The sequence below is a fragment of the Arctopsyche grandis genome, chromosome 2, assembly GCF_051622035.1.
Source record: "Arctopsyche grandis isolate Sample6627 chromosome 2, ASM5162203v2, whole genome shotgun sequence".
Taxonomy (NCBI): Eukaryota; Metazoa; Arthropoda; class Insecta; order Trichoptera; family Hydropsychidae; genus Arctopsyche; species Arctopsyche grandis.
The window spans coordinates 4,188,316-4,203,177 of record NC_135356.1 but is presented as its reverse complement, the minus strand read 5'-3'; the positions used below and the strand labels follow the sequence as shown (position 1 = coordinate 4,203,177).

Genomic DNA, 14,862 nt, shown 5'->3' with positions numbered 1-14,862 from the left:
AGGCAGTTAGTTCTAAGAAACGAACAAACAAACAACTTTAATCTGTGAAAAGTCCGGTAGGTTCTCTTACAGAAATCTTATTAACATGGGGTAAAGTAGAGGCAATCTGGCACATGTTCATGTATGTATGTGTAGTATGTACATACTGGATACATATGTACATATGTATATTCAAAGATTAGCGTTTTTCTAAATATAATGGTGGAACTATTAATGGCGGAAGTTAAAAATTAATATTATATATATATAAGTACATTACAAGCAAGCGTTTTTTAAATAGGTGTTTAAATAATCAATCAAAATAAGACAAAATCAAAAGACAGAAACTGTCATTATGAAAAAATGCGAATTTCATATTTTCTTTTCAAACAGTGTGTTCAAAAGTGCCTTTGGATTTATATTTATACTTGATATTTTCGAACGAATTGTAAAATTACCTATTTCACGTGTGTGTGTGTGTGTGTGTGTGTGTGTGTACATATGTACATATGTATGTACACACACACACACGGACATATATAGGTATGTATATTTGAAAAGGTGTGGTACACTACATATAAAGGAATATTGAACATTCGTATAATATAGTTGTTACATATACTATATTATGTAATATAAATATACTTTGAAGCTATGAGTGTTAAAAGCACCCGTAAACAGAATCTACATATGTACGTCGTCCACACATCGATTCATATTAACAATACACACGTGTTATTACAAAAAAATTATGCAACACGCTGGCATGTTGTCTTCTCTGCCAGTCATCACTCATTGTGTCAATACACGACACATGTATGTAATATATTAATATATACAGTACAAGTATGTAGTAGGTACATAAAGATAAAAGTTTTTAATTTTTTTTTGTTATTAATATTTTGAATGCGTTAGTAAATAAAATAAGTAAATAAAACAATAAGAATGTGATACTAAGTGAAATTACACAAACACCCAATGCACTCCTTAAAATTTTAACTCAAACTCTACTTTAGGTTGATCATTTTTTTCTTATTCGAATTAGATAATGCCAATTTTACCTTGCTATGAACTGAGGGGTTCGAATCGTGAGGATGTTGATCATCCACGAGTATTCCTGACGGACCAGGAGATATCCTACCCCCCTCGCACGGAAGACGCTGTTCTTGTACACTAGCTAATCTACAATGAAATAGTTGTATTCCTTAATTATCGTAAAATGTGTTTTTTTTTTTTTTTTTTTTTTTTCTATTCTTTAATCAAACAACATTCAGCCACTTTCATTCTTGCATATTTCTTTAACAATAACAAAAAAGATACGTTATTATTGGATCCATTTGTGGATTTTTGTTAGATTGACAGTTAAAATTACCTTTTCAGCGTGACCAGCGTGCCGGTGAGCTTCTTGCAACGACGCAGGGCCATTTCCAAGCGTTCCGGTTCCTCCTTCAAGAACTTTTCTTGCCTTACAACCTGAAGTCAAAGAAAAATCATGCTTTGTAATAAATACAATACAATATTTGTGAAAAATATGAATCAATTTATTATATTATATGTATAATATTATTAGTAGATATATATGTATGTATAATATTTTATTTTATTTAAGGAAAACCAACAGTCTTAATTACAAAACAGAACAAATAATAACAAAAGACCAATTATAGATTTCCGCTGGTAGTACATTAAAAACATATTTACACAGAATGTATCGCATAATGATTACCTTTTCCATTTGATTACTTAGCATATTTTTAATGCCTTCGTGCAACATTGGAAAACGAACTTTCAAATCGGCCACAGTTTTGCTGCTTTTCGACAAAACCAATGCCATCTTTTCAACATCCAGCATATTAACCCGCGTTTTTCTATAATCAAACAATTCAATTGTATTTAATGTTTGCAAATACATATATATGTAGAGCCTACGAAACATGAATATCATATTTCTTACCTATTAATCACATTGCCTCGCAGTTGCTCCACAGTTGATTCTAAATCACTCAAGTCCAATTCTAATTTCAACATCTCTTGTTTATAAATCTCCTCGTCTCGCGCTAGCTGCATCTTAGAAACAAAATAGCACAATATACAATAACTAATCTTGCTGAAGTCATCAGTTGAGTTATATAATATACATATGTACTCGGTGTCTTGTACGTTCACGAGACCCAATCATATGCACACTTCTGAGATTCTAGTATTTTTAAGCTCCGGCACATATTCGTAACTAACTACATACATATGTAGCTAAAATAGTATAGACACAGCTTAAGAGGGCTGGATACCCGAAACCTTAATTTTGTTGCCGTTCCTTTCTCCGATATATATATTGAGTGAATGCGACAGTTGCGCCTCGACTAGATAGTACCTATTTTAAATCGACAAAATCGAGGTTTCGTATTCTCCAGTTTTCCCCTCCGAAACTGGACCAATTTAAAAAAAAAATCATCATCGGTATGAGAAAGATATTTTCTATGCAACTGTGCGCGAATTTTTTTTAAAATCGAGCGTTAAATAAGCACGCTGGACTCTTTTCGTGGGTGTAAAAAAGAGGCGATTTTATAGATGTTTGGCGGCTCATAGCTCATATAAAAAATAACTAATCAAAAAAATAAAAGCACAGATGCATGCCAATGGTGGATATCCATAGAATATTATAAAATAATTTCTCTAGTGCCATAATTGAGGAATGGAGAAGTGTAATACGTTTGTAAGGACAAGGCGCTGGTGTCCAGCCCTCTTAAGATTGAACATTAGCAGAAGCTACATATTTCCTGTTGCCTTCTGGAGTGGATAGAAAGCAATTCTTTGGAATGGAACAATGCTTTGGAATAATAGATAAGATATGCACATATGTAGGTATGTCTGGACGATCTCAGTATAATAAGTATAATAATAAGTAATCAGTTATGTGTGTGTATGTAACTCACCGAATCTTCGTAAAAGCTGAAATCTCCACCATAGGACGTTGCCGTTCGAAACTTGGCAAAAGTGTCGCATATCATTTCGCGCATAGTGTGCGTTTGCGCCAAAGACATACGACGCAAATTCCGCATCTGCAAAAAAACATCCAGTTAAAAATGCTAACTCATTATATCATGAATGTACACGCAACTTTAAAATAAAATTGGCAAATTTGACAAATCTTACTAGGCATCATGATCGTCGAACAAATCGTGTCCCCTTTCAAATAATGCACTAGGCTAATGAGAATCACTGACTCTGCATGTTTAAGGGCGAACAGATTTTTATTTATATCTAACTGTGCTTAGTAAATGAGCTCTCATTCCGTTACTTAGACAAGTTAGGGTTGCCAAACACAGTCATTTTGACCTGGAAACTCCGAGTTAGGCGATCGATCTTAGGGCTTAGATTTCACAAACAAAATCTCGAAAATCTAGTAAATGGGCAAATTTTGTCACTCGTGGTGGGAGAACACAATACTCAGCATACAAAACATTTTGGAATTTTTCTATTATTTTTTAATTGTTGTGTTCTATTTAAATTGTATATATGTATGTATATAAATTTTATTAAAATTCATCGAAATTGTTTATTATTATTTAACATTAAACTCTTCATAAAAATAGATGCTAAAATTGAAAATTTTTAATGCCCTAAAACGCTAAAATGCAAAATGAAAATGACAAAAATAGATGCCCAAAATACGTATCTCTAGTACATTTTACAGTTCGACTACGACATATTCCTACATATGTATGTATGTATTATAACAAAGAACATTTCATGTACATATGTAAGTGGATAATATAACAATTAAAATAATACTGACGTCCATGCGAAACTCGTCACACTTCTTCCTCAAAATTTTCAGTTGCGTATAATAATCCATGGATTGCATCATGAGCATTTGATGACCGCCAGCGATGCCCGAGCCACCTTGGATTCCGACCAGGGTTTTCGGTTTCGGTGGTGGCACTGGCTTCAAACGATCTCGATCTGTAATCATTACTATAATAATAACTTCAAAATAATATGCGTATGCATATGTAAAAGTACATACACACGGTGCTACTTTAGTATGCGGTCTACCTTAGCATGCGATCTACCTTTGAAATGCAGTCGACTATTTTTTTTTTTTGTTGTATCACAGCAACGAAATGTTTATACAGATACATATCTCTTAATCAAATCTTAAATGAATAGGGCCAACCTTAATTTAACCTAACCTATCCTCACCCTTAAATAAATAGGTGTTGGCTGCTAAGATATGTTTTTTTTTTGCCAACACCTATTTATTTAAGGGTCAGGATAGGTTAGGTTAAGTTAAGGTTGGCCCTATTCATTGAAGATTAGGTTGTTAGGGTCGGTATTATTCAGTCTGTGTCACAGGCGAGAACTGAGACCGCACATTGAAGTAAAAACGTGAAGGTAGATCGCATACTAAAGTAGATATATGTGAAGGTAGACCACATACTAAAGTAGCACCGGATATACTTTATTATTATTATATACCGTACCTTGAGACGACATACGAGGCAAAGTTGACGATTTGATCGCCGGCTTGGTTGGTTTAGTATCGGCTGCAATCACAAGTGGATCAACGTTAAATATTGTTATATTTTAATGTATAAATGTATTATATTTCAAACAGTTCCATTACATATACACGAAACATTCAAGTTCATTAAACATTCGAACCAGGGACGGGAAGTAAAGTATTATATATAATGATAATTAATATCGATTCATAGTCGTTATTTTGTTTTGTTTTGTACATAGATCTAGTAACAGGCCAGATCCAAAAGGACAAAACGTCATTTGAAGAATGACAAAAAGTCTTGGTACGCAAGTGAAGCTCAATAGATTTAAAAAGTGCTCAATAGAAATTTAAAGATACTTATTCTTGACAACAAAAATACTATCTAATAATTTTGAGATCATTTATTTAATCAGAATTTAAGACATGTCAGGATGACTTTTAAAGTTTTATATGTTGTGTTCTGAATTTTTCGTTTTTTTTCCACCTTTAAAAGGAACTCACATAGAAGAGCAATATGTTTTACTTTATCTACATACATATATTTTCGAAAATTCAATACATGGAGTATTGTGATTTTTTTAAAAGGCATCATGGCATGTCTAAAATAATTTCAAAGACTGTTTCAAAGAGAAATATTTTCCTATATTAATATAATAAATAAATAAACGTTATCCCGTCCCTGAAAAGGAAACATAAACAATCTAATAATGTACATATGTACATATGTGTTGAAGCCTAATTCATGCCAGGCTCATTTTAGAGAAAATACTCTCAAAAAATAACCCAAAACACAAAATATACATTTGCGTATAGCCGCCGATATCTAAAAAAAATTAAATAGTATTAATACATATTTTATATATATATATATATTAAATACGATTTAATTTAATTTTCTTATGGATATCGCCGGTTATACGTATATTTGTATATAAAAATATAATACATTATATGCACACACTACACAGAATGAATGAATGGATTATGCGATGATTTTCAAGTTTGATTCGATGGTTAGGTTGAAACTACAATAGATAGAAAAGGATGGAAGTATAAATTTATAGTATATATAAATAATAATAATTCATAAAAAGTTTGGTTGTATGATATTTGAATAAATTAAAAAGAAAAAATTTAATGGAAGCAATCAAAATTATTTGGATTGTTGGAAGACAGAGAAAAATACGGATTAGTAAAAATATTGATCGTATAAATTATATTATCAAAATTTTGCTGGGGGGCTAGGGTAGGGGGGGGGGTTGGGGTGGCTTTTAACACATTTGTTAGTGAATTAAATAAATTTGATTAGTTTAGCTAGTGAATTTTTTTCATGTGCGAAAAGGGTTGGGGGTGGGGGGGGGGGTGTAGGGGTTAATAAATAAAAAGTAAAGGGGTGGGGGGGGGGGGGGGGGCAACAATATTTTGCATAGATAGATTGTTAGTGCAACATATATTACATACAATATATATATATAATATGAGCAAAATTAAAGAAGTCGAGGGCCATCGATGCATCGAGGCACCAGAATCGTACGATTAACATAACTCTCACCAATGCAGATTCAAGTCTCTACTGATATCTGACAATTATTATTTATTTTTCTTTTAAATCCTTTTGATGAAACATATTACGAACCTGTGTGTTGAGGTGAATGTTGTTTTGGAGAATTCATGTCGGGAGGTTCATCACTAAATGACACAGATTTTTCAAACGACACAGATTTGTCTGAAAATTGAAATTTTCAGTTGAAAAATATACACACGCACACATACATGCATCGAATTCATGCACGTATGTGTGCACGCGTCAATAAAAAATATGCAATGACGATTATTAAATATTTCGACTACCAAAAATGATATATAATACGGATATATATATAAATATGTATGAATGTGTGTATATATATATATATATATATATATATATATATATATATATATATATACATATTAATACTTAGCGAATGTCATATTCCGTGGAATAAAATTAAATTTGCAAATAAAATTTATAATGTTAAAAAAGATGTATGTATGTTCTTATATTATCAATGAATTTTTTTTAAACAATATATTTTAGTGACAGTTTAATTGGTATTTAATAATAGTACGATACAATTTTGTCTATACGGATACAACTTATCAATACGTACTTATTGATTACAATGTGTTAAAATTTTTGTATACAATACAATTGTATTTATTTCAAGGAACATTGAACATTCTGTTACACATTCTGAACTTGGATCTTAAAATAATTCATTTGACACAATTTTCAAGGAGTCTTAAGCATGTTAAATTTTCAAAATTGGACAGTAAAAAAAAGGAACTAAGCACAAAAATATATGATAAAAATTAACAAAAAGTATATGTCACTTTTTTGTGGGGTTTCTCGTCTCATACTATTGGTGAAACGAAAAAATATATATGTATATATGCATATACACAAGTTAAAATAAAAAAAATATATATATACGACAAAATAACATAATTCTAAAGCACGGCGAATTTAAGTGTACGGCAATAAATTCATGCAAATAACCAAAGCGAATAAAAAAGTCATTGATATTAAACTTTCCGTCGATGGAATTGATTCAACTTTGAAATCAACCAATTTTGCTAAATTGACATCGTTGTAAAAATATGGCATATGAAATAAAATAAAGTACTAATAGGGTAACAGTTAAAGTATATAGCACATTGTGCACTAAAACATGCACGGATGTTGTTTCACAATAATAATAGTTGACATTGTATTTAATAATATACGTATGTAATGTACATATATATTTTTTAAAAGAATATTCTACACATTCTAAATGTAGCACACATGTACATACATACATGATATGTATGTATATGCACACACGTGTACGTATTTATTAAATGCGGACTTTAAGGGTTATGGAACATGCTCAATTATCCAATATATAATCACAACTATGTGTACATATATACGTACATCGATCTCAAATCAATGGTATAAATAGCGTATAGTATGTATGTATAGTTCAAACTATGTATAGGTACGTATGTACTTGGGCATACATACATTTTCTACATTTCAATGTTGATATGCTTCAGTTAAAAATAATCAATATTGAAATGATAACAAATAATACCAATTTTAAAGTCATATAAATAATTAATCGTTAAGATTTTCATTAATAACACTAATACAGAATATAAAACATTACATATGATCATATTTCAAAAGTGGTTTTATTTACTATCCATTATAAGAAAACTAATTGCGTTCAATCCTCCATTATATAATATTTGATGTTTTCACTCGTAAAAATGTGTATATGTATATGATTTACGCTAAAAGAAACACTTCCAACTCAAATGTTAAATAATGAAGTTTTTTTTTAATAATAATACGGTTACAAATTTAATGGATCACAGATAAAAATTATATATATATATATATATATATATATATATATATATATATATATATATATATATATATACATATAAAGGTATGAAAAACTATACGGAGAAATGTCAAAGCAAATCTATAATAGAAAAAAGTTAAATAAAAATCGGAAAGGTAGGTATACATATATATCTAAGTGCCAATATTTTTCGAAAAACCTAAAATGAATATACAATGTATGTATAATACATCTATAGGTAATAATATCATCTATAGGTAATCAGTTAAACATTTTAAAACAAAATTATGTGTATAATTGTCGTCATACTCACAAATCTTCACCAAAATTCAATTAATAAAATATGATTTGAATATAATTCCCACTAGACAAAAACACGAAAAGGTCCGATCGATACAATTAAATTATCAGGTTCACGACAGTTCACTAGTAATGTTCGATACATTTTATCTTAATTACATACATATTTGTGATATTTCCGTTTGTAAGAGAATAACTGTCGTCGATTTTAAGTGAGTACATTATTATGTACATAGTAGATAAAGAAAGCAAGCGAAAGTTTAAACAAGTCGACAAAAATAATAATCCTTAAACATTTTTTTTTAAATTGCCTATACTGTGAGAATTTTTGAAAAAAAGCATGCAAGCCAACTCAATAAATAGTATTCAAAATTCAAGCATATTTGGCCTTTACGAGGAAGCACAAACATGTTATTATTGAATTGAATATATATAAATATATATATATATATATATATATATATATATATATATATATATATATATATATATATATATATATATATATATTTATATATATATATATGTACTAAACAAAAATGAATAAAGAGAAATACCAATATTGTTATGAAAAAAAGGGGACCACTTACGATATCTACCTTTGCCTAATTTGGGGGGTCTCTCAGTGCGCAGAAAGGGATCCGGAGATTCTACGCACGAGTTAACAATTTTCAAATAAATTCAAGGTTTTCAATACTTCAAAAATAAAAAATAACTTATAATAATTGTACATGTATGTGTGTATATTTATATATATACATACATATGCATATATCGTGTACACGAGTCTACTCCGTTCGACCGACTCCGACTTTCTATATATCTCGTCTGCTTGCACAGAAATCTGTGTGTAAAGTCTTTAATATACACGAAATACTGTGATCATTCATACATTTGTAAGATGTTGACACATCTTATTAAAAATATTTTACAAAATCAATTCTTACTGTATATTTTTTAATATTTACAGTTGACGGGCTGAAAACAAGACTGGTACAAGTGACATTTTTAAAAAAACCTGGTTTAAGTTTCATATATGCTATTATTTTAGCACTTTAACCAGATTTTTATAAAAATGTCACTTGTACCAGTCTGGTTTTCTGCCTGTCAGTTTATGTTGTGGTCTGTTTTTCTATCCCTTACACCAAGCAGACGATAAGTTTCGAAATTTCGAGAGTGGGAAAAACGCGACTCGGTTGAATCAGGAGCACCGCATATGCATACATACTGGTGTCGTGCCGTGGAAATCTGCTTGTTTTTGTCGCACAGTCTTACTTACGTGTGCGCGAGCAGGACACAAGGGGACTTGGTGTGACGTCACCTTTCCCCCCTGTATCCTGCGCACACACACGCAAGTGAGTAAGGCTGTGCGATAAAAACAGGCAGATTTCCACGGCACGCCACTGATGCATACATACGTTCATATTTGTATGTTTTGTTTTTCAAATATACATATGAATATGTTTTGAAGCGGAATGTTAAGTACTTAAACAGAATGCAAAATGCATTAATTTGGTTCAATACAAATTTCATTTTAAAATATATGCAAGTATATTATATATATATAATATTAGTCCATAATATGTATATATATGTAGTATGATACCAATGCCAAGAACAATTATATCAATTATATATATAATAATAATAATAATCAACGAACAACTATGTATTCTATCAAGAAAATAACATTCTGGAAACTACATCATCACACGGTACATTAATTCAAGAGGTATAATTCAAAGCAGATATGAAATCTAGAGAGCGTTTAAGTGTACTGGATGAGGTGGGGTGGGGGCGGGCAAATTTTTTCAGCGACGACTCTAATCAGTATAATTACAAGCAAATACCATGATAATAATCATTGAAGAAAGACAAAGCCCATAGCAAAATCTAAAAATAATTGCATATATAATAATTCGTAGCACAGACAGAATGTTTCTCATATGTAACCAAACTTCCGTTCCGAGTTCCGAGCAAAAAGAAAAAAAAAAACAATACGGGAATAGAGATCATATTATATCGTCATTCATTCTCGAGAGATGTTTCTAAAGGTCGAAAGAATTTAGTGGGTTTTTATCCGGAACGACGTGTATGTAAGTTTGGTATCGTACGGCTGAGACATCTGTATAATATGCATGTAAATAATTCTCCCCACACATTTACACCAAAATATTTACATTTTTTTGTATCAAGACATGTTAACAAATTTCTACAATCTGTTAAGAAAATATATCATAATTATAAATTAAATCAAAAAATATATATTACTAGACTCATTAAATTATTTACACATACATATATATGTATATTGAACAATTGAAATTCTCATTCAAGACTTCATATATGTATACACGTAAGTTGACAAAAAAATTATATATATATATATGTACTATATTTGATGGGCTGAAAACCAGACTGGTACAAATGACATTTTAAAAAAAAGCTGGTTTAACTGCTAAAATAATAGCATTTCATAAATGAAATGCTATTATTTTAGTACTTAAACAAGCTTTTTTTTAAAATGTCACTTGTACCAGTCTGGTTTTCAGCCCGTCATTTCTCATAATTCAAAAAGTTCCCGGAAAATACAGAAAATTGAAAATTAAGCGGTATTATTTTTCAAAGTAAGTACGTATGTAAATGTCATCTGCAATGTAAGCCCTCAATAGTACAAGTACATAATCCCATTAAACTAAGAATGTAATTGAAGCACACACACAAATTTAAAATAAGCATGTGGAGTAGTGGCGAAACCTGATAAAACAAGTCGGCGAAACCTGATAAAACAAGTCGGCCAAATATGTATCACTTTTCGGGAACTTTTTAAACATCTTACGTACATATTGTACATACATATGTATGTATGTGTTGAACAAACAAAAGGCACCGCAGTAGAAAAAAAATTCACCGTTGATATTTCACTAAATTAAATATTCGCAGTGAGCGTATGTGTGTGGCGGTGTGTACATATGTAAGTGAATGTATGCAAGAAGTTATGTATGTATACATATGTATTATATGTATGTATGTATGTAAAATAAATTTTTATACATCAACACACGACACAGAAACAATTAGCAATATTTTCATTGGTTTTTTTATTCCAGAGAGTATTAATAAGTATATTGTATATTGAGTTGCTTTGAAACAACAGCCAACAATGCGCCTAACAATTATTGTATTCAAAAGTACAACTATGTATATTTTTTTTGTTAAAAATAATAAAATAAAGTTTCAGACCCTTTTGAATCATTGTGAAATAAATCATTCACTCGTCCGAAAATTGACAAGAAACGAATTCTTGATACAGGATGTATTTTCCTTCAGCCTTCCAACACGTTTAGAAGCCGCATAATGAAATAAGTAATGGTTGGTTGTTTTCGTCTTGTTTTGTTGTTTGCAAAACATACGATAGATGATTGTGTCAATTTGCACGAGGTAGCCGTACCCTCGGAGCTCTCGTATGATACAAGATGGTTTCATGTGGATATGACTGATCGATGCCAACTGTCGTGTGAAAGCGCATGATAAAATAACATGAACAATATTATATTAGTGCACGTGGCTTTTGAATTTGAGTTATTTTTTTTTACTTTATTATTACACAACGTGTACATAATATGTAGTAAATGGCATACATAAAAAAATTGCAGCTGAAAAAAAATGATCTAAAAACTTCAAAAGATTCCTGTGCACTAACATTTTTTTTTTGTGTTTGAAAATACATGACAAGAAAAGTGATATATGATTATGTAATTCAAATACAATAAATATATTATATATAGTACATACATATGTATGAGGTAAATAGCATTTTCTTTTTATTTTTTTGGTTTGTTAACTTTACAACAACTACATATGAAGCGAAGCATTTTAGTGATTGATGTGTAACTTTTTCAATCATAATCAGGGACGGGAATTGTAATGTAATAATAATACTGGTTTTTTAATAACTGTTTAATAACACTGTTCGACACGAAAAATGGTTCAGAGACGAGATATGACTTTTATATAACACAACACAAAACCGTGCTCCACTAGTACGAGTTTTTAGCTCGAAATTTTACCGATTTAAAATTCAAGACACTCTCAAATAAACCCTTTTAAACGAAAGCAAAAAATAGTGTAGCCAGAACACTATCCCAATATATATGTTTCAATAGAAAATACTCAATATAAAATAGTATTAACAGTGGGAAAAAATCCCAAGTGAAAATAGGTACTTTTGACTTTTGATTTAAACTGGACGACTACTGAGAGAGATTTGAAAGCTGAAAAGTACTACAAATGAAAGATAAAATACCCGACTATAGATTCCAATATTCATTTTGAACAGAAAATTGACAGATTTTGAGACATCGACCGAACAACACCAAGATATAGAAAAATCGCACGATTTAAAAAACATATATATCTCCGAATCTCGAGCCAATCAACATTTTTATTACCTACCAGATTCGTGTTTACTGGGCATAGATCTATAAGAAAAGTCATATCTCGTCTCTGAACCAAAAAAAAAGTCGTCATTTGTCGAACAGTGTAATTCACTTGGCTTTTAATACATGTTATGTATTACATAAGTTTGTTTTCAATGAGGATTTTAATTATACAATAAGATTGTTGAATAACGCTACGGTTGGAAGGTCCCGTCTCTGATGAGAAGCAGACTATGAATTTGTATGTATATTAACATATGTATACATATGTACATATATGGTTGGAAAGTTAACAACGTGAATAGCATCTGTAATTTTTTTTTTTTGTAAAATATTATAAGCATTATTAAGACATTTATTAATAATAGTCAAAGTGAAAAGTAAGTGTTGTTCTTGTTTTTTTTTTTAATTTTTTTTTAATGATATATTTTATCAATTAAAGTATGCATGTGGTGTGTGAAATGAATTTTTGAATTTCTAATCTAACCTTGAGATGGTGTTCTGAAATGGGGGCCCACGGGGAGGAAATCCCTCGGGGACTGGGCAGTGCCCGGAGCCTGCAGCGCTTTCTGCACCAGTCCCGTTAGATTTGCCAACTGCCGCTCCATATGTTCGACGCGAATTCGCTGTTGTATGTCTTCGCTGTGCGCGTTTAATCTGCAATTGTCAATAGTACACCAAAACTGTGAGTCTGTTTTTTTTTAAATGCTCCAAGATTGACACAACTGATCTCTGACTGACTGACTGACTGTGCTCATTACGCGCGCAATCCAATTCACTTTGCAATGCAACATTTTCCGAAATCGACTTGTCAAATTGTCAAAATTATATATTTTGTATACACATAGATTCATTTGAATATACTAATATTTGAATTTGGTCTTGGTGTAGCATGGAGAAATGCAGATTAAAATTGCAAATACAAAACTAACGCAGTACAGCAAACACAACCAGTTATATTGCAACAAGTTAAATTTAAACAAAAAACAAAAATATATATACAAATATACAATACTTATGTATGTATGTAACGAAAACCTCACTGATTCGGACTGCATATGGACGAATCCAAATTAGTGAAATACAAAAATATTTACACACATATTATATACATATATTAGGTATTCCCGGAATTAATGTCGTTTTTGTACTATGCAATTTTGACTCGTTTCGTTGGCAAGTTAAGACGTCGCTTGTGTTTTTTTTCTTCTTCTGGATTCGTTGCGTTCCTTTTGAACAAAAAAAATATTTTATACCCCATCCACAAAAAATGATAGAGCGTGTCCATCAGAAGCTCATTTAAGGAGCAGTATGTTATTGTTGTTTCACGCGAAAAAAAGTGCCATAGAGGGTGCAAAATTCATTTGCGACCATTGAAGTATAATGTATAGAATAGTCATTCCTAACAAAAGTATCGCTTAAAAGCGAGCCATCGAAGAGAGAGACGGAAAGTCAGAAGAGAGACAAAAGAGTGAGGAAAAAAAATTCGTGGAAGTGATCGTCCCTTGACGTTCAGGGACGCACGGGCACATACAGATGTTCGGACTTTGTCGAACTAATACTACCACACAATTTCACTAGTAGAGCCTATTTCGAAGAGATCCTACTGCTACAGAGTTTAACAATCAACTGAGCAAAACAGCCGAAATCTCCGTTTGCACGGAGTTTTTGTAGCAACATTTTTGGAAGCTAAGAGCGCTTCTACCCATTTTACTTCAATGTTTGCGACATATACGGCGATATACTGGATGTAAGGAAGTGCCAACTTTGGTTTAAGAAATTTCAATCGGGCAATCTAAGCTTGGATGACGAGCCTCGAAGTAGACGGTGCATTCAAGAGGATTCTTTTTCTTCTTCTAATGCCGAATCCGTATTCGGACGTAGGCGATTATCATGGGCAGACATCGTTTATGGCCCGTGCCAATTATTCCCTATCATGGGCAAGCCGAAATAAGTTTTCGAGACCGAGTCCCATCCATGACCTGATGTTCCGGAGCCAAGAGAGCTTCTTTCTCCCAAGCCACCGTTTTCCTTCTATGATTGTTTGTAGAAGGCGATATTTTGGGCCGCGAATAATGTGGCCAAAATATTCCATCTTACGGCGCTTCACCGTGCCAAGAAGCTCTCACTTTTTATGAAGAAGCAGGAGGACTGTTTCGTTTCTTACATGCTCCTTCCACGAGATCTTTAGCATCCTCCGGTAGCACCACATTTCAAAGGACTCTATTCTATTCAT

General features: G+C 31.4%; 1 protein-coding gene across 8 annotated transcripts in view; it reads right to left on the bottom strand.

Annotated features, from left to right (window-relative positions):
- Nucleotides 1-330: 330 nt before the first annotated feature.
- LOC143922964 (uncharacterized) overlaps nt 331-14,862 on the bottom strand; it is a 237,161-nt gene continuing 222,629 nt past the window's right edge. For 3 of the 8 annotated variants that reach the window (XM_077446405.1, XM_077446406.1, XM_077446412.1), the window contains 9 exons: nt 13,114-13,283; nt 6,123-6,212; nt 4,464-4,526; nt 3,776-3,942; nt 2,913-3,038; nt 1,934-2,046; nt 1,706-1,847; nt 1,352-1,452; nt 331-1,161 (listed from right to left, as the gene is read on the bottom strand). In XM_077446405.1, the coding sequence (XP_077302531.1) occupies nt 987-1,161; nt 1,352-1,452; nt 1,706-1,847; nt 1,934-2,046; nt 2,913-3,038; nt 3,776-3,942; nt 4,464-4,526; nt 6,123-6,212; nt 13,114-13,283 (1,147 nt within the window). In that variant the 3' untranslated portion in view covers nt 331-986. Of the gene's footprint in view, nt 1,276-1,351; nt 1,453-1,705; nt 1,848-1,933; nt 2,047-2,912; nt 3,039-3,775; nt 3,943-4,463; nt 4,527-6,122; nt 6,213-13,113; nt 13,284-14,862 lie in introns of all 8 variants that reach the window. The other 5 variants (XM_077446407.1, XM_077446413.1, XM_077446414.1 and 2 more) reach the window with 4 other exon arrangements.